General features: G+C 41.7%; 1 protein-coding gene across 1 annotated transcript in view; it reads right to left on the bottom strand.

Moving 5' to 3' along the window:
• The window catches only part of MKLN1 (muskelin 1), a 106,833-nt gene that overhangs the window by 58,386 nt on the left and 28,338 nt on the right, over positions 1 to 20,109 (bottom strand). The window contains exons 5-8 of the mRNA XM_086609758.1: positions 15,428 to 15,537; positions 11,135 to 11,327; positions 3,072 to 3,149; positions 1,800 to 1,865 (exon numbers count right to left, since the gene is read on the bottom strand). Coding sequence (XP_086465884.1) covers positions 1,800 to 1,865; positions 3,072 to 3,149; positions 11,135 to 11,327; positions 15,428 to 15,537 — 447 coding nt within the window. The remainder of the gene's footprint in view (positions 1 to 1,799; positions 1,866 to 3,071; positions 3,150 to 11,134; positions 11,328 to 15,427; positions 15,538 to 20,109) is intronic.

The following is a 20,109-nucleotide window of genomic DNA, read 5'->3' on the forward strand; positions in this document are numbered from 1 at the left end:
GCTCCTTTTTCCATTAATGCTAGATTTGCTCAAGTTTAGCCAGGGAGCTTTATAGCTCTAGTCTGTAAAATACGTCCCGACACAACTGGCTGAATTCCAACAGTCCCATTAAACACTACCTATATTCAAAAGGATATCCCAAGCAAACAGCAACAGTTGGTTTTAATAACAGCACCAAGAACTTCCCTTGGCCTGTTCATGAGCCAAATTACATAGCAGAACTGATAATCTCAAAAACATTTATGTTTTTACAAGCCTCAGCATGCCTGGAAGCAAAACTAAGGACAATTTCCCAAATATCTCACAGAGAAGCTTTCTGAAAGTATCTCATCACCACTGGATAGAGCTGCAGCAAGGATGGACTAGCATGACAGAGGGAGATTCAGTTCTCCCATGCTGGGACTCTACCTCTGCAGGTGCTCTCCAGCCAGTTTCGTGCAAGAAAAAAAAAGGGAACTCGACTTTTTTTACTGTCTTGTTAAAACATAGTGAACACTTCAGTCAAAGGCAGAGATAACAAGCTTCCTAGGACTTCAGGAAACCAACAGGCATGGAAATGAAGACTCACGCTACCATGAATGTATTATTTTCAGGAGGTGTAAAGGACTAGCATTTCCAAGTCGACAAGCTTCGTGTTTCTTCGCCGCGTTTGTGAAAGTCACTGTCTACTTATTGGCCAAGGCCACTAGGGAGCGTTCACAGCTCCTCTTGTAGGCAAACACCAGCAACCCCCCAGCAGCAGCTCGTTCTAACGAATCTCAAAACCTCTTCAACAACAACAAAAAGGTAGTTTGCTTTCATATACAAAATAACTCGAGTGCTTCCTCCAGAGCAGTAACTACACGTTGAGTAAAAGCCAAAGACTGCAGCTACTGCTGCATTTTTTGCTTGTTCACTATGACTTGGCAAATTACTCTGGAAGGTACTAACTGTCCTGTCACATGCTTCCGTCCCCGTCCCTATGATCACGACGGATACAGCCGTGGTAATTTTGTGCCAACTGCCTCAATGCCACCCCATGCTCCTCTCTGCTACTCGTACCTCAATCTTGTTTCTCCTTTCCTAAGAACGACCTTTTTGCTCACACAAATCATTTACTTAGCAAAGATGCAGGCAGATGCATTCTTATTTTAGCAAGGAATGACGTACCACACAAATTTGATTAAATAAAAGCAAAGCAAACAAAAGATACAGAAAATCATAGAGTCCAACAATCATCCGAACTTATGTCCCCTCCTTTCTTTTCTCTGCAGGCTCTCTGAAACAGAGGCTGAATCATTCTTTAAACTAATGAAAGAAATATTTTTGTAAAAAAAGTCTAACAAATTAAATTTAACAGGAGTTTTTTGCACACTATGGAAGTCAGAAGCCACTCTAACCAAAATACAAGGAACATTTCAACACATCAAATCTATTGCTTGAGCACTGTTCCAAAGAGCATAGTATGTAGCAGATAAGGGAAATTATCATCCCTAATTTCTCTCCTCTTGTTTAAACTCCTGTTCAAAAAGGGTAGGAGGGACAAAAAATTAAAAACAATTGTTCTTGGTTTCTTAGTTTTGACAAGACAACAATTAAGGGGTAAGAGAGAACTAACAGGGAAGAAGCAGGGCAGAAAGGCAGTTGGAGTATAGTTCCAAAGAGAAAGCAGAGTATTTAATCCAACTATCAGAAAGCACAATTTTTTTCCTCAAAACCTGAAGTTAAGACAGTCTCTGAAGAAAAACATATTTGCATATTCATCTGAAAAATATCAGATTAAATAATTAAGTTAGTCAAGAAATTTAGCAACTACTCACCTGTCTGAACATCTATAACCATCTGATGGCCACCTCTCATCCCTGGTCGGCTGTCTTCCCCATCCCCTTCAAAAAAAAGCAAGGGAAGAGTTTTCTGTTGTAAGATTTTTAAACCAAAGAAAGATACAACCCCACGTATGGCCTAAACAGCATACAGAAGCAGAGCAACTAAGTAACTCAGTGTTCTTTAAACATCAGCACGTCCTTCCCAAGTAGTATTCTTCCGTGCAGTTTTATGCTGAATTATTTGGTGACTGATAGTACAGATACCTTAAGTGAACACGGAACTCTACTGCAACCCTGAGAGCCTTAGAACAAAGCTTGAGGGTTCCTGAAGCACACGTGTCCACACAAACGAGGTGTGAGCTTTGGAGCTCTCCAATGGTGGGGACACGTACAACCTTTTGCTCCCCTTCCATCTCTTCCCACCTGACAGCTGCCTGAGGGCTGAGCAGTGAGAACATACTCAAATGAAAGGGCAATGTACCCAAGGGATGGAAGCAAAGAGGTAATGGTACAGATATAGCATAGCTAGATTCGCACAAATTACTTATTCTCACATATAAAGGAATTCCAACTGTCCAATTAAGGCAGCTTTCCAATCACTTTAGATTTCTTCAGCGTTCAGGACAGGTGTCATTTACGGGAAGCAACATGAGAAAGATGACCCACATTCTGCTGGAAGAGAAATCTGCTTGTGTTCATAGCTAACCCTTCCCAAGAGGTTTGGGTACGGTGCTCCACGTTTGGCAGTTGTCACCTTGAATCCTACAATTGTTGCATGACAGTGACTTTTGTGCTTTGCAGTCAAGGCTGCTGCTACAAGTCTCCTCTCAAGGCAGAAGTTAAGGGAAAAAGATTCTGCGGTTTAGATTTAACAGACCAAGACTTCAAAATCTGCATCTCAAATTTCAAATGCTCCTTGTTAAGATAATGCATTTATTTGCCACTCTTTGCCATACGTTTAAGTTGACTCCATAAGTTAAATCCAGTCACACGGGTAACCGCCCCAATGCCTAATCTACACTCCAAAATTTGTTTCTGAACTTATTAGCTATCCTTGAAGTTACAGCTAGTGTTCCGTCCTCAACCAGAAACCAGGTTGCATTTCACTGACTTTGCAGACAAATGCCAAGTTTTCCATGGACAAAACCATTCCCTAGAACAACTATCTTAGAGGAAGTTTGCTTTCATCATTTTCTTGCTCTGTGTCCTCAAAGGAACAAGACAGAACTGGCAGTACATGGGTTATATCTTAAGAAATGTCCTTACCTTTGGTGCTTTTGGGGATGATCTGCCCCCAGCGAGGTTTGTATTCTTGTTGACTGATATACTGATTGAATAAGCCATCTGCAAAACAAAAATTTTACTGTAGAAAACGTTTATACTTCCATTAAAGCAAAATCACTTTCAACGTAGGTAACTTCAACCTAACTCCATCCAGTATGCTACTCCAAAGCCTTCATTTTAAGTAAATTCCCTACATGTGTCAGTTAGTTTGTTAAACTTGTTAATGAATAAATGTGTAAGCACTAAAATAAAAAGAATACTCATTACTAGATCAATCAAGAACTACCCAGTTTGCCTGCCAGGTCATGCCAATTGTCTATAAATCTCCAGTGTGGTGTATTTAATTAAGATACAATCCCTCCCCCTTATTTAAGCGAAAGGAAAGTTGCCAGAGCCTGTAAAATTCAACCATTTCAGTACACGTTAAGTTAAAACTGGGTCAGGCACCATCTCTGGAGCTTCATCTAAGAAGAAAAGGGAAGAAAAGCAGATTGTTTAAAAGCTACGATATGGGACAACGAAGCACTGGATGAAAAACAAAATAATAGTTTACATTCTCTTCAAGAGTTAAGCAAGAAAAGAAACAGAAGACGCATTAGGTAACTGGTCAGATATGCCAACTGCAGCATTTCTGTAAGAAGCATTAACTCCAGCACTATCCAAGCTCCCCTTGTGCCTTCCTCTCTCCCTCTGTACACCTACCACATGTCACCTCTTCAGCGTCGAGAGGTCAGTTCCTAATTCTGGTTACATGTTATCAGCCTATCACACACGGTAATTTTTTGAAAAGGAGATTCATAACACCTACGCTCTCCTAGAACGCTCTTCAGTCTGGGAAGGACCTCGCAAGCGTTCAGCAAACTTGTTGGTATTGCTGTTCAAACATCTAAAAACCCACCTTCCTTACCTTGTGCAGGCACCACAAACTATTAGGCTGCTAATGGTTAGTCTCTTGACCACTGCTCACCTGGCTATATCCCACCCATCACCACACCATTTCAAGACACAAGCTCCTTGTGACAAGCGGTTGTTCTGCATTTCATAGAATCCTAGAATGGTTTGGGTTGGAAAGGACCTCAAAGATCATCTAGTTCCAACCCCCCTGCCATGGGCAGGGACACCCTCCACTAAACCAGGTTGCCCAAAGCCTCATCCAACCTGGCCTTGAACACTTCCAGGGATGGGGCAGCCACAACTCCTCTGGGCAACCTGTTCCAGTGCCTCACCACCCTCTCAGTGAAAAATTTCTTCCTTAGATCTAATCTAAATCTGCCCTCTTTCAGTTTAAATCCATTTCTCCTTGTCCTGTCACTACACACCCTTGTAAAAAGTCCCTCCCCAGCTTTCTTGTAGGCCCCCTTTAAGTACTGGAAGGCTGCTAGAAGATCACCCCAGAGCCTTCTCTTCTCCAGACTGAACAGTCCCAGCTCTTAGCCTGTGTTCAGTTATGCACTACCTGAAAAAAAATCGGGAGTTCAGACACCCCGTTTACATCACTAGTACAGTGATAAGTACCACAGGCAGACTGAGGACTCGAGTGACAGATTTACATGGTTTTATACTGAAACACTACACTGCACATACACCACTCGGATGTAGGACACATTCGGGGTCATTAATCATGTAACACACAGCAGCTATGGTCTTTGGTAGAATAGTACCTGGCAAACTTGCTCGGGAATTAGTTTTACATTCCCCAGCAGAGAAAGGAAAAACAAAATTACTAAGTTGCATCTAATACTTTTTACTTCTTCCAGCCCCAGTAATCGTGACTTTGAGGTAAGAATTTAACAGATCATGAAAGCCTGCATTTATTTATAGAAAATCCCTTGGTAGGCATACAAACAAAAAAGAACAATCCTTACTGCACACATCCCTATTTATTTACAAAAAGGTAAAAACCTTTGTTAAGCATGATACAACATTCAAAGAACATTTTAAAGCATTTTCTGGCATCCCGTAGTTTGTCATGACTGAAATCCAGGTTTTAATTAAAACCCAAGCCAGCAAGTACTTCCCGGGAGAAGATTAATACTCTATTTAGAGACCTCTAATAGGAAAATAAGGGCACTCAAGAGCTCCTGAAAGGTGCTGAATTTGGTCTTAAAATACAAAACTACTTTCAACTTCTATAAAGTCAGCTGTGCAAGTTTTTCAAATGAAACACTCTGTGAAGGCAAGGCAGATTTTACTTTCTCCTGTCCTGGAGCCAAAAACATCAGCTCTCTCCTAGCATGAGGTAATTGAGGAAAGTCAAAAGTTTGCTCAGCATTAGGTAGAAAAGTGGTTTATTTTGGTTTTAAGACTAGAGTTCCTAACTCCCACTTCTTCAGCGTTTACAAAGTTGAGGCAAGACACAAGAGGCTTCAAACTTGAGATTTCATTAATTCTGATTCAGAAAAGCCAACTCCCAACACAACAAATGCGTGCGCTGTAAGAAATCCCACACTGACTCAGGCAGATTTTTCTAGCCACAAACCTAGACAGAAATCCAGCCTTTTGGTTATCGCTAGAGCGTTCGGTCTGCAAGACACAAGGCAAAACCGAATGTATCCCTATGGCAGCCAACAGATAATTGGACATAAATAGCTCCAGAGGATGAATTACACCACATACGATCTGAAAGGGTGATTTAACCTCTCCCCCATGCTCAACACCCACAGGCTGCACTTGTCAAGATATGACGCTCCTTCCCTACTGTGCCTTCAGCCTCTTAATAATGCTTCTTGTCTTCCACGGGACATTGGTTTGGAAATACTCCAGCTTGCTTCCCAGAAATGTTTCTTTCTGCTGGGAGCAGTTCCACATTCGTTCTACTTGCACTGCAAACCAGCAGCAGCTTGTTTTGGAAGCTGAATCACCACCTGTCTGAAACCACCGGGGAAAAAAGAAAGGAGGATTTCTAGGTGGGTTCTGTATCCGATGCCAGACCTAGTCTAACGCACTCCTAACGTTTCTTGCCAGGACAGCACTGCTGACCAAAAGCTCTCCAAAGCTTCTGCAAAGGCACTGAAGATCAGATCTAGGTCTGCTCAGATTTGTCAGCTGATTCCACTAGTGAATCACTAGTTTAAAATAAATCTCAAGTCCTCTGCAGAAAAAAAAGTGTTAAGTGCAAGATTTTAAAGGAAGTCTTTTCCTTCGCCCCAGAAGCCTCTCATAGAATCACAGAATCATCTGGTTGGAAGAGACCCTCAAGATCAAGTCCAACCATTCACCCTGCACTGTCAGAGTCCCTAAACCATGTTCCTCTCATGTCAATGTCCATGTTTACTCTCTAAAATTACAGCCAAAACCGGTACTTTTATTTTGTACTATTTTCAAGTCCTTCGTAGCAAGTTGTGACGCATTTCGGATGTAACAACATGAAGTTCACAGTGGTTTAAGCTTAGTAAATTCTACCTCCTGATAATCAAAGTCTTTATTTTGTCAGTCAATTACCAGTTACCTAGAAAGGATTAGGACAAACATCGCAGATAAAAATATTTAATCTGCTGAGGCCAATCAGGAACAAGGAAAAGTTGTATTAAGTTTCTTTTTTAGACAACATACATGTCTGGAGAGTATTACTAAAATCTATTCACCTCACTGCTGAAAAAACGTCAGAGAGGCATGTAGCCCACAATTTCTGAGTGTTAGGGTTTGGTTTTTTAAGATTTTTCTTGAATCAAAAAAAAATACCAAAACCACCTAAACAGATTGAGGTTATTGTAGTCACAAAAATCCTTCTAAAGAAAAGCTGAAGCAGAAAAAGATGACACCACGTAAAAATCCAACCATTACACAACAATTTCCTCAAGACGTGGGAGCAACAAGGAAATGCAGAAATTTTTTCCAGCCTCAAAGTTGTAACATCTCCTTGCGCTTTCTTCTTAAGAAAAACGGAACAAGGTTTGCTTCAGATCTGCTTCTTCTGCACAAGGCCTATCATCTGCTTTCCATAGGTTTTGGATTCCTACCAAGCCTCTCCCCTCCATACATCCCAGCCCTACAGAGCAGCAAGCCAGTGTCCATACTTTCTCGGAACCAAATCCAAACGTATTTGATGGCAAAATTAAGGTACGTGCGTCTGTCTGGAGTTTCCAGGAGAATACAACCGTTCCTGTGCATCCCGAGTTTTGGGAGACGTTCGAGTCTGCAGGCTGTGCATCACAACTTGTTCGTCGTATGAGGCCGACTTGTCAACAGATAAACACGTCTCACATACTGACACGAGAACTGCCAGAAGGAACACCTCGGTCCCCGGAATACTAATATGAAACCAACGGATCCTCGATCCATTTCAAGCTCCTTTCCATGCCTACAGTAGCTGCGAACAGTTCCACTAAGTAATTTGCACTCTGCATACTCTCTGTAGGAATATTAAGCAGATTTTTTTTCTTCAATAATATAGGCAGTCTGAAAGCTATAGGAATGAGTCCAAATGTGAAGCATTTGAACCAAGTCTGTGAACCAGCTGAGATTTAGGGAACCTTTTATTTTTGAGAGGAAGTCAGGCAGCTGCCAGAGTTTCCATTTGCCCATTTTCTAAGTGTAATGCACAAGTCAAAAGAATCTGCGGGAAAAGCGTGGCTGCCTGCCACCGAGCTCTCAAAAGAAATCATCTGGTGATGTGAGGTGGAAGACAGCGTTCATCATTAGCAATGCAAAAGAACAAGAGTTTAGCTCTGCTAGCACTAATTCTTGACCACCTACTCTTTTTCTACATGACTAAGCCTATGGAAATAGCCTGCAAGAGATGCAGTGCGTTTCACTTCTTAAACACCTACCACTGCAAATATCAGCCTCCAGAGAAGACGTTCCAGGCTGAACTGAGTATGCAGCATCTCACACACCCTCACTGCACTTCTGTTTGTTCCTTTAAGGCAGTGAGCAGGAGGGCAGAAGTTCACATATTCGTGTCCAGAACAGTTCACTCTGAACGATTTCAGGGATAATTTAAGGTTCCGTGTATCTCTTATTAACTCTACACATCAACTACACTACACGGACCGTACACGGGACTAAAGTTAATCTGCTTTTCTTTGAAAAAACAACACAAAGAGGAGCTCAGTCATAAGAACACCCACACCTTGGAAACTAAGCAGCAAGCTATGGAGACTTCACTACAAAGCTGCTGGGAAAGTGAAATGGAAAAACGCTGGGTGCTAACGAGCCTCTTTCAACCAAAGGAGCTTGAGAGAGATGCAGAAGCGAGTAAGGACAGGTGAGTGTGGAGGACCACAGAGAGCAGATGGCAGCAATGCCACAGGAGAACATGTGGAAGGCTGAAAACATCTAGTCTCATCCTACCAAGAAGAATGATCCAGCTGTTAAATATCAGGTACATTCAATACCTTGACTTGACTGTCATCTTATACAACTCTGGTCAAACTATTCCAGCTGCAGTTCCAGGTTTTTTGTGGCTGGCAGAAGAGGTTTGCCCTATCCTCTCCCTCATCGTAGCTCGATCAGCTCCCTGACCTGGTTTGCCATGTGGCAGCACGAGCACCAGTGCCAGCAAGCGAGAGGCCAGGGGACACACTGTCCTGAGTGAGGGCAGGATTGACCCAGTTAGTACAAACCGGTAGTCGTGTCAGCTGAAAGGAAATACGGGATATAGTCTCAGGAGAGAGTGCACTTCCCTCCAAAGGGTGCTGGGAGGCGACAGAGCCTTAAACGGGTACAAAAGCTGAAGACAGCATAAAGAACTGCAGGATGGGGGAAGGAAAGTTAATGTATTCAAAGACAAGCAAAATCATTAAGGATGAGCAACAGAGCAATGGGAGATGCGTACACTGACATTTAACTTCAGCTAGCCAGGTGCTGGATTAAAGGGAAGCAATATAAACACCCTCACGCATATTATTCTGTTTTCTGTGACAAAACTTAATGACGCTACTTGTAGACCCTCCTGCTAAGGTATCCACAGTCTGTTACTAGAAATACTTGTTTCTGTACTTGCTGGAACAAAAAAGGACTCACAAAACAAGCTACAACATATTTCTCCGGCTTGCTTAAGTGATGCTGAGTTCCCCAACCTCTGAAAACGTACACAATTACAAGAATCAGGGAAACAGGATTATTCACATCAAATCTGACAAGAAGCAAGCCTCCATTTGTCAGACAGTACAATACAAGACCTACAGTTTTCTACCAGGAGAGTCCTTTGCCAGCGCATCCACACCTGGAAAAGCCGAACACTGCAGACAGTAACCCCACTCTCAATGAACAAGGGGAAACAGAAGCATCACCTTAGCTCAAGTCCTAGGGGAAAACTGCTGGATAGAATAAATGCAGTATGTTAAATATTAAGTAGTAAAAGAAATCAACATGTTACAGCTCAAAAAACGAGGCCACAAACATTCACTTCATTAATGCCTCAAAACAAAAGTCAATTTTTGAGAGAACTTATTCAGCACATTCTAGACTTCTAGTGAAATTCTATTCAAGAAATAGTTTCTGCTACAGCCTGCAATGAAGTGGAAAGAGGACAGCCTCTAGGCACCGACAAGATTAAGCCATAGCCAAGGCAGGAGACCGATGCATTGGCAAAATCATCACCATCAGCATACAGCACCCCTCTGGCTCTCAGCAGATCCTGCTTCATCCTGGTGGGCTCATCAGCTCCCCCCAGCACTCCTATCTTTGAGAAACACTGCCAAGACAGTTAACAGCCAGCCACAGCTCCCTGCTGCTTTCTCATCCTGCAACCCTCACTCGCCCTTACGATTCCGGAGGAAGCTGCCAGTTGCAAAATGCCCCTGCATTGCAGGAAGCTGTTGATGCTCCCATGCCAGCCAACAACACAACATTGTCTCAGGAGGGCGAGGATGAACGCTGGCAGTTCTCACTCTCAACACTCGTAGCGGCTCAGGGAGCTCAGTGCAGGGCAGAGCTCGGCTGTTTTATCTGTATAGTTGAGAAACCTTGAGCCAAAACCCACAGAAAGCCATCTACCGCGTTTTTTGCAATAAGCTCCTTAACATTCTGCATAGTTGAACAGTTTATTCACAAAAAGATGGTGGATTTTCATTGAAGATTAACTGAATTTTAAAGCTATAATTTCTATCGTATCCTGAGAACCACTTGCAACTTTGGTGGTATAAACCACACTGGTGGAGTCAAGCATCTACCCAAAAGGTATTACAAAATGACTGATCAGCCCAGAATTGGGAAAAAAGGCATCTCTGGTGCCAGACATCCATGCAATTGGTCCACTAAGCCCCTAACTGTACTAGCATGAGATGCAAGCTTCTCTTCTTACGACAGTACAAGCTTCCCAGGAAAAGCAACTGCATATAGCCAACAAGTACTACACTCAGAACCAAGAGCATCTCTGTTTATCACACTGTGATCCAAAACCACTGCACAGGTCCTTGGGAGACAGTTCAGTGCAATAGCCCAATTCTTTTTGCACCCCATTCTATCAAAAGAAAGTACGCATCTCCCCCATTTTAGGAGTTGAGAGCTGTTTACACACAGTGTTCTAAGGTAAAAGTTTCCAAGTTGAAAATTAATAGTAATTACAATGAAAGCAGCTGCCCATGTCCATGTCTCTCACTGTGACTTCTACACAGTTCTTCAAGGGATATTTTCCCCACAGGCAAAGCCAGCATTCTCATTCAAATACAGCTGAGAACTTGTGCTGAAACACCAACTAGGTGGTAAGCTCTAACCAGAAATCATGATATAGATCATCACTGAGAATTCACATGTTTTATGCTCCCCTGCTAATCGTTCCAGTGACTTTTCTGATAGTTAGCCCACCTTCAGCTTGCCAGCCACTTACATGAAGAACTTGTCTTTACCCAGTCCTAAGTGCACCACATTGTCACCTCTGGGAGAACAGGACTTCAAAAGCAGCAGTGATAAAGAGATTTCATGACTGAACTTTTAGCCTTCATCACACACATACAAGTCCAAAAGCTGATAGTTCTCCACGCTAGATACGAAATAGCACATGGACTAGCCAGTTCTGCTACTAAGTGCATTAACATTCAAAGCAGTAACATTTCAATGCAGTATTTTTTAATTAATATACCAGACCTCTCGGATTCTCTTACCATTCACAGCTTTTTCTATCAGTTCTTCACAAGCATCGAAGTCTCCCTTCAGTACCAGTTTGTCATGCAGGTCTGTCAACATAGGGTGCTCCAGAGCAATCTTGGTCTTCTTCTGCAGCGACTCAAAAGCTTCCGTGTAGTTGTGCTGACGAAAATGCTTTAGGCAAAGGCGAATGGCTTCCTGTTCACGGTACTACTGGAACACAAGAAAACCTATGAGACATGTAGATTTTTCATTTACCAGCATTGCTGGAAGCTACCTGTGAACCTGCCTGGAGACAGAAGCAGGCTATCTGACACACGCTGCTCATGAATCACTCACGAGCTTACAGAGGAACGCTGTACCAAAGACGTTACAAGCCGTGCAGGCACTTACTTTCCAATAGTATAGAAATTATACAACTTGGGATCATCCAGTTTAATAAGCATACAAGAGGAGAGCACCCAGCGTCCCAGATCTCTGGAGTCACCATTATTCCCCCCATCTGCTTGGCCCCGCTGTTCGAGGCCTACACGAAGCATAGAGCAGGAAAAAGCCTTTGCTATCAGTGTTACATAATTCGATTGTATGACTCTTATGTAACAAAATAATTTAGAAGAGTAAGTAGGTCACAGCTTTTCTAGAAGCAGAAGAAAAAAAAAAAACCACAACACATGAGAAAAGGAATACTTGCAACGACCACTGCAACGGAAAGGCAGAAGGCAGAGCTGACCCCAAACCCCGTGGCTTAGCGAGGGTTTCAGATCAACAGCACCAAAGATTTATGTGCATGCTGAAGTTTTATTTTCCAAATATTCCCGTGCATCTTGAAGCAGAACCCCTGCTTTCATACGGCAGACGGGCCAAATTTGCCTGTTTCCAACTCAGCTGTGGGAAGGGGTGAGAAAGGCTAGAGAAGCCCACGCTGGGTCAAACATCCAGGCACAGAAATGTTGAGGGAATAGTAAACTCGGAGTAAGAGCTACAGCTTGTGCTGTTAACCTACCAAATCATCCACCCTGTTTTCAAAGCTGCTAACAATATGCGTAAGTAACACAGATTTTTAAGTTGATAAGGAGCAGAACCACTTATTTTAAATAGACTCTTCAAACCTAAATTCTAAGGCATTAAAGAGAAAAGTAACCTCAATTACCATCTTTAACACTGTGGTAAAAAGCAAATGTAACTTCAGCATCTGTAAGACTGATCAAATTACAGACAAGAGATTTTACTCCTAAATGAAAATCACTGCTAAAAGTGAAGTTTACGGTATTTAAATAAACAGAATCTTTCTGAAAACCTGGAACTAACACTAACATTCAACAAAAATTAGTGCTCTCAAAATAATGGCTCTATAGCAAGAATCTCAAACTGAAGCGGCTAAAAAGAAACACGGCCATATGCTGTATTTTTAGTTCTTAATCCATCAGTATTTCACAGCTGCAAATAGCCAGAACTATGCATTTTTAGAAAATCAGTTCCCAGCCCACATGAAAAAGGCCAAGGACATGTACCGATAAAAATGCTAGACTGTGGTAGAGTAATATTAAAGGTAAAACAGGGTTTTACAGCACAACTAGAAAAAAAACCCACTTTTTTTTTCCTAAGAGATACCCAAGACACTGCCTTTAAGCAAATGTTCACCTACATCAGCCAAGGCCAAAACCACATTAGATGCTTTATTGCTCAAAGGGAGCAAGGAAAAGGACGCCTGCACACCAGTAATAACCAGCTTCTGCATTTTCAGCTCCTCTAGTTTAGACAGAAGACGAGATTCGGACTTGGCATATTTCCACTGAGCTCTCTGGACAGAGAGATTGGGCTTACAAACCATGAAATGATTGTTGGTTGCAGGTTGGCCACTTGATGCAGCATAAAAGTTTGTATTTAAGTGACACCATAGCAGCACTTCAGAAGTCAAATGTAAAAACTTTTCTATGCAAAAAGGTACATAAAAAGTATATTAAAGGCTCCTTTTTAGATGCTGTCCTACAGGTTTAAGGAGATGACAATCCAAATAGCTTTGATCTAAAGCTGCAAACAATGCCTATGGTTAAAAACATAATAAGCATGAGACTGAGACATTAACACGGTCAAATACACTAGCAGAACTAAAAATATTTAAGTGTCCATTATCAAAAACAAAAGTGATAGCCATCAACTAACGGCCACTTCTTAGTTAGAATCATAGAATCACTTAGGTTGGAAAAGACCTGTTAAGATGATTAACTCCAACCATAAACATAACACTGACAAATCCACCTAAACCATGTTGCCACATCTACATCTTTTAAATCCCTCCAGGGATGGTGACTTCCCTGGGCAGCCTGTTCCAAGGCTTGAATTAGTTGCTACAGTATGCCCACTCTTGAGTAAAAGCTGGTACGGCTTTCAGGAGGCAGCAGGCTGAGCTGGACAGCAAGGAGAAAGCAGTGGAGAAGGAACTGAGGAGCATGTCTGCTGCTTTGAGTCCACACCTCCACTCCCTTCAGGAAAGGGAGCTTTTGTTGGTTGAAACACATACAATGACAAGGATGGGCAACTTCGGGTGCAACCTTATTCTCATCCGATGTCTCAGGCAGTAAAGAATTATTAGATTTCAAAGCCTTCCAGACTTCCAAGAGCATGCATGAAAACATTCACACCATCTCAAAGAACTGGAAGAAACAGGTCAACCTTTCTGCCGTTCCCCAAATACGGGTCAGTGGATATATCCTCTGGATCCAGTTAAGAGTGGCCTCTCAGGACACAGGGAGAGGAGGACATCAGTGAGACATGTACTCATCACCAAAAACTTGGCAACTGATCCTAGTAGAGCCCAAACGATCATGACTAAGTCTCTGCCTTGTTGCTCTAGGGTTGTAAGCTTTAGAAGAACAATGCTGGCACCCTTGAAGAAGCTGTCACTACATACATGCTGACCATGAAAAGTGTCAATTCCATGAGATAAGATGGAACAAACCAGATGCTGAGATCATTATCATCAGATGGCTCCTGACCAAAAAAATCCCGCAAAAATCAGAGCTTCCCGATTGTGGCAACCGATCAGAAATGCCAGAGACACCACCATGTGCAGAGGCAGCAGAAAGAAGCACAGAAAACTGTCAGCAGCCTCTGTCAACTGGACTATTCAGAACTGGACACCAGTAATCAGCAGACTAATGACCACAGTACCACTTCAGCCAGCTTCCACTGTGACTGTTAGTGCTGGTTTTAAACGCTCCATGAAGAAGTCTGTGATGCTGGTATAAACACATACAAGCCAGATAGCGTGGCCATGAGGTTTCTTTACCATACTGGCAACGCCATAAACTGGTGAGGGAGCCTCAGTGCTACAATGCACAATCTTTATCTCCTTTTAAGTTTTTCCTTCTGAAAGCAGATGTGTGCTGCTCCACTACCCAGTCTTATTCAGCTGGGAAGGATGTCTTCTCTGTAACACAATATGAATTTCATGAATTGTTCCACAAGATCTATGCATAGAAAGTAGCAACAAAATGAATTTTGGTCATCAATGTGCACTTCCCTCCCACAAGAGAGGCATGCGTTGTACTCAATTATTAATACAGTCTACACAAATAATGTTTAGAACCCTTTGAACTTTCTGTCTATCAAAGTGACAAATGATATACATCATCTCATCTCACAGTCCAGTGGCATCAGCTCCCCTCTGATTCAGAGTATCCAGCAAAAAGGCAGTAACAGGGAAATACCAGAAGTGCAAAGAGTTGCAATGGGAAAGACACCAAGGTGGACTCTCTTTAAAACAAGCTCATTTTTATATCCTGTAACAAAAGCTGCACATGTAACCCGCAAAGCTCTAGGATCACACACAGCTCTAAAAAAGGGCTGGTATGGTAAAAGAACGAGTAATCAAAAGGCAAGAAGAGGGAGAAATGGAATCCGGTTTTGTTGAGATTCATCTCCCTTCCAATACAAATACGATTTTACTAATATTGTCTCCTCTGACTCAGTGTTCCCTTCTTTTATGTTTTGCTTGTGATGTCTACCTAGTAAGGCTTTTTTGGTAGTTTCTTTTTTTTTCGTGGTGATGGTGCTGCTTTGGGTTTTTTTGGGGGGTGTTTTGTTGGTTTGGTTTTTTTTAAAGTGCACAAGCAGATACATTTCAAAAAGATTAACTTAAGAGTCAATGTCGGCCATGTGGTTTGAGTTTTAACTATGCATGTTTGTTATTTTAATAGCTGATACTCAAGAAATGAAAAGGTCATGTAATTCCAGTAAGAGAAGTTTCACAAGATTCTGAGACTACAACGTAATCTTCACACAAACAGATATCTAAAATGCAGGCCTACCTTGCTGTACCAGTTGAGGCACGGCTGGACCACATCTGGATCATCAATGCCATTAAGTTCAACATACCAGATACTAAAATTGAAGCTAGGTCCCCAGGACAAGAGTGGAACTGGAGGAGAAAGGAAAAGGAGAAAAAGGATGCATAAACATCAAACAGTCACTGTGTTAGTCTCATCAGGCTATACGTAGTACTATTTCAACAAAATGCTTTTAAAGGTCACACAAAATTCAGTATTTCTGATTTGACATAAGTTCTAGCTCGTTTAAGTAACCTTAGGAGAGTTAAAAAACACGTCATGTTGAGGTTGTCATTTAAAGCAACCTGTGCCAAGCAGCGTTAACACAGCAGATCATTAAAGCAGAAGCTTGTTTTAAGCAAAGGAGCAAAAATACTACCAGTTAAAACAGCTCCAAGAGGCAACGAGCTTTGACATGGATGGGAATCACAAGCATACTCGCGACAGTATTTGCTCCTTATAGTACTTTTTATTTCCACATTTGTCAGCAACAATTATTTCCCCTAATGGTGAAGACAAGAAGCTTGGGTATTTTAAATTTTACAAAATTAGTAACGTCTGCAAGTTGTGGAGGAGGGAGGGAGGGAGGGAGAACTGTCAGTTTCCAATTTAAAAACTGTATCTAATTTTTTTATAATTTTTTTTAAAGCTTAAATCTGTGCAGCTTTTTAGCTAATACTGTTTTATCTGAGTATTGGAATAAACATACCTAAAACATTAAATGACCCAGGAAACACACTGCAGGCTCTCCTCTAAGGCTTCTTTACTACTCAGTGTTAACATCTATGATCTTGCACTGATCTACTGATTAATCTGCAGGTGAAGACTTGGTTTTTTTCCCCAGAAAACTTACATGAACTCTGACTCCTTAAAACTGCACTGAAATCAAGTGGTTTCACTTCAAATGTTTTTGTTTCCTTTTTATTTGACCATAACTTATAAACAGGAAAAGACAGTATTTGAGATGAATGAGTAGTTACCAGCAACAGCACAGAGTCCACTACTTCCTCCCTTCCACAGAAACTCTTTTTGCCACAGAGAAATTGCTTGTTGTCTATCAAGCCACTATAAAATACCACAGAGATTAACTTCTTGAACTAAAGTGTTTCCAACCTACTCCTTGAGGAAATAAAAAAAAAATTGCCTTGAAGTTGTTCCTCAGCTTTTAAAGGTTCTTAAGCATTTACATTTCCAACAAACTAAATCTATTATTTTTTCTGCAATGTGTTTGGGCACAAAGCATATGTTCAAACACCATTTTCTAAATTTTAAAGGGCATGTCTATGAACTTATTGTTAAATTCTTATGACAACTTCTAGGAACAATCATCAGGAGAAGAGACTTTTAGAAAGGATCCAAAGAGACCTTGAATATGCAATTCATAACTGATTTCAATATCCTTAAGCACGCACTTTATACATTACAGCTCTCAAATCATCCTGTTCAAACAGTTTCTTTGCACTTGATTGTTGAGCATACAAAGTGAGATGCTTTCAGAGTAGCTCCTAGTGGGTACATGTTTGTGGAGACAGGAGAGAAGTGAACTGGTCAGGAAAACCAAGTCACCTGTCCTCTGCCCAAGAAACTCCTTTCTTGCTTAGTTTTGTCCTCTGCACAAGACCAGTGCTGCCAATATGGTACTTAACACCATAAAACATTACTACTTTTAAATCCAAGTACCCAGATAAGTTTAATCCTGGGTATCCCACCACCTATCAAAGCAGCAGACTGACAAAACACCACATGTAAGAGTAAGATGTAAAACACCACCGTTGATTTCTTCTCGGACCCAAGCACAGAGGATGACCAAAAGTTAAATTTGGTACGTGCTCAGCTACAAAGAATCAAAATCTATCCATCAGCTTCTTGCACTGAAACACTGAACCAAACCACAGACCACCTCAAATGGACCAAGAGCATAAATTTCCTGATGGTGAACCTAAGGCCAATTTCATAACACTAAGCTTACTGAGTGAAAAAACAAACCTAGGTATTACCACCTTCCCACCTCATTTCAGAAAAAAAAAAAAAAAGCAGAGGTGTCCACCTCTATTTCTTTTCAGCTCTTCTCAGAACTTATACCAACTTCTCCTGGAAAAATTTAACAATTCACCCTCTTATCTTGGCAGTCAGCTACAGCCTAAAAGATATATCAGGATGTGGATAAGAATCCTCGGTAACTATCAAAAAAATGCAAAAAAAAAAAATACAAAAACATTAACTTGCTAACACTTTCCCCCCCACCCCAGGTAACTCAGAGCTTTCAGGAGTCCTGTGCACAAGAAGGAAACAAAATACCAGAAATGGTGATTTAAAAATCAAGCTTTTCATGATGCAATCATCTACTTTAAAGAAAATACAGATGTTAAGTTTTACAGGGGATGCAGTGCTGCACAGGCAGCAAAAACCCAATTTCATCTTTTTAACCTACTCCACAGGAGCAGGAAAAGAAATAAAGCCTATAAGTTGAAACTGCAACGTGATTTCTATTCACTTAGCAAAGATCAAGTGTTCTGCCGGATCATGTCCCCATTTTTGAACCTCTTCCCTGGCTCCCGGACTACACGAAGGAGATGTTTCCCATCCTTTCCTCTGCCCTCTCCTTTTTGAAGCCTCCACAGGTGTGCTTAGATCTTTAGACAAATCTTTCAGAGCAGCCACAATCTAACTTAGATCTGGAAAGAGAGAAGACTTGCGGGAGACCTTCCAGCAGCCTTCCAGTACTTAAAGAGGGCCTACAAGAAAGCTGGAGAGGGACCTTTTCCAAGGGTTTGTAGTGATAGGACAAGGGGTAATGGATTTAAACTGAAAGAGGGTAGGTTTAGATTAGATCTAAGGAAGAAATTCTTCACTGTGAGGGTGGTGAGGCACTGGAACAAGTTGCCCAGAGAAGCTGTGGCTGCCTCATCCCTGGAAGTGTTCGAGGCCAGGTTGGATGAGGTTTTGGACAACCTGGTATAGTGGAGGGTGTCCCTGCCCATGGCAGGGGGGTTGGAACTAGATGATCTTTGAGGTCCCTTCCAACCCAAACCATTCTACGATTCTATGAACAAGGAGACACTACGTGCAGCATGGAAGTTGTGATAGTCACACAAACAGCGATAAGCATCACTTGCCAGTGTGATACACAAATCTCGTTTTTATTTTTGCACAAGGTTTGGAGGTAACAGCAGTCTAGGATGCTGGGTGCGGACACAAGCCCTCCTGGGTCCAACTCTCTCGAACTCCAACACATCTCCCAAGGGCTGGTTTTCATTTGTCCCCCTCTTTCACCCACTTTAGATTTCACACCACAGACTAGGTAGACACAAAACTTCCAGAGCTTCTGCAATAACTGAGAAACACCCTCCTCGAAAACCCAGCGAATATCCTACCCTGCAATACAGCTGCAGAGGCCACATCTTGCACTATCCACTCTGCACTATATTGCTCTTTTCCTCTCATACCTTCGAGGTGGAAATACACTACAATTAAAGGTGTTGAGTCTGAAGCCTAAAGCTACAGTTATTTCTCCAGTTTTCACCATAAAGCCACCTCAGTACGGGTTTTTGCTGCACGTACTACAGCAATCTACCCTGAAACACACATAACTGTTCAAACCAGCTAAGCTGTCACTCCACAGCGAGGTGCCCAGCAAAAGAAAAAAAAAATGATGATAAAAAAATCAATATTCTTTCAACAGAAGCAGAAGGTATTTAGGTCAATTAAACAGTTCTTTATCCACAGAAGGATGATTTTAGGGGATATTTCTCAACAATCGTAAGCTATGTCTAAACAAGGACTGCAAAACCCTGTATACTAGAGAGGACAGTAGCAGAGGAATTAAACCCAGTAGAATAATTTCAAATACTCTCGAGCTAATTTCCATGTCCCTCATCTATAGGCAGTAGGCACACAAACAGCATATGTTTGGAAAAATGGAAGTAAAGATGTAGTTAATACAGGAAACATCCATAAAGAAAGTACTGCTCATTTCTACTACACCAAAGGTTAAAAATCTTGAAGTCTAGTTAGTAACTCTCATGCTACAAACTGGCACAAGAACTACACCCAGCATTTCTTCAACCTCTTTCACAGCAATCAGTCTTTACAACACCTTCTGCTTTCAAGGACACAGCACAAAAAAAAAAATCTCTGCTTGGAGTAAACACAAAAACAGAGTCAGAAACAAAAGCTCACAGGCATTGCAAAGATTATTCTTTGATATTTCGTCCGGATAAATATCTTCTTCCCTCTCCCAAGTTCCTTAATGAGATGCTACATGAAATATAAAAATTACTTGTCAAGTAGGTCAAAAGCCTGCACAACTGCGTATTTCAGTGCTAAGGAACTGAAGTTGAACTAATTAAACTAAAAGAAACGCGAGTCTTTTCTCGACAAAATGAGAGAGAAGTTTTTTTTTTTCTGCTTTCTATGAGTCTGAAACTTCTGCTAATACCTGAGCAACGGAAGTCGCAGGAATTATTTTCCCCTCTCCCAGATCTACCCAGGTTATGTTCCTCCTGCCCTGTACTCCCACACAACCCCACTGCTGTGTCACTAACGGTGGTGTCGAGGTCAGGATGCTGATCTGAAGAATTAGAAAGCAAATGTCTGATGCAAGTCGCTGCCGAGCGAACTAATGCCTTCCTCAAACACGCAAACCTCACTGACAACAGCAGCTT

This window comes from Tauraco erythrolophus, chromosome 4 (genome assembly GCF_009769465.1).
Source record: "Tauraco erythrolophus isolate bTauEry1 chromosome 4, bTauEry1.pri, whole genome shotgun sequence".
NCBI lineage: Eukaryota > Metazoa > Chordata > Aves > Musophagiformes > Musophagidae > Tauraco > Tauraco erythrolophus.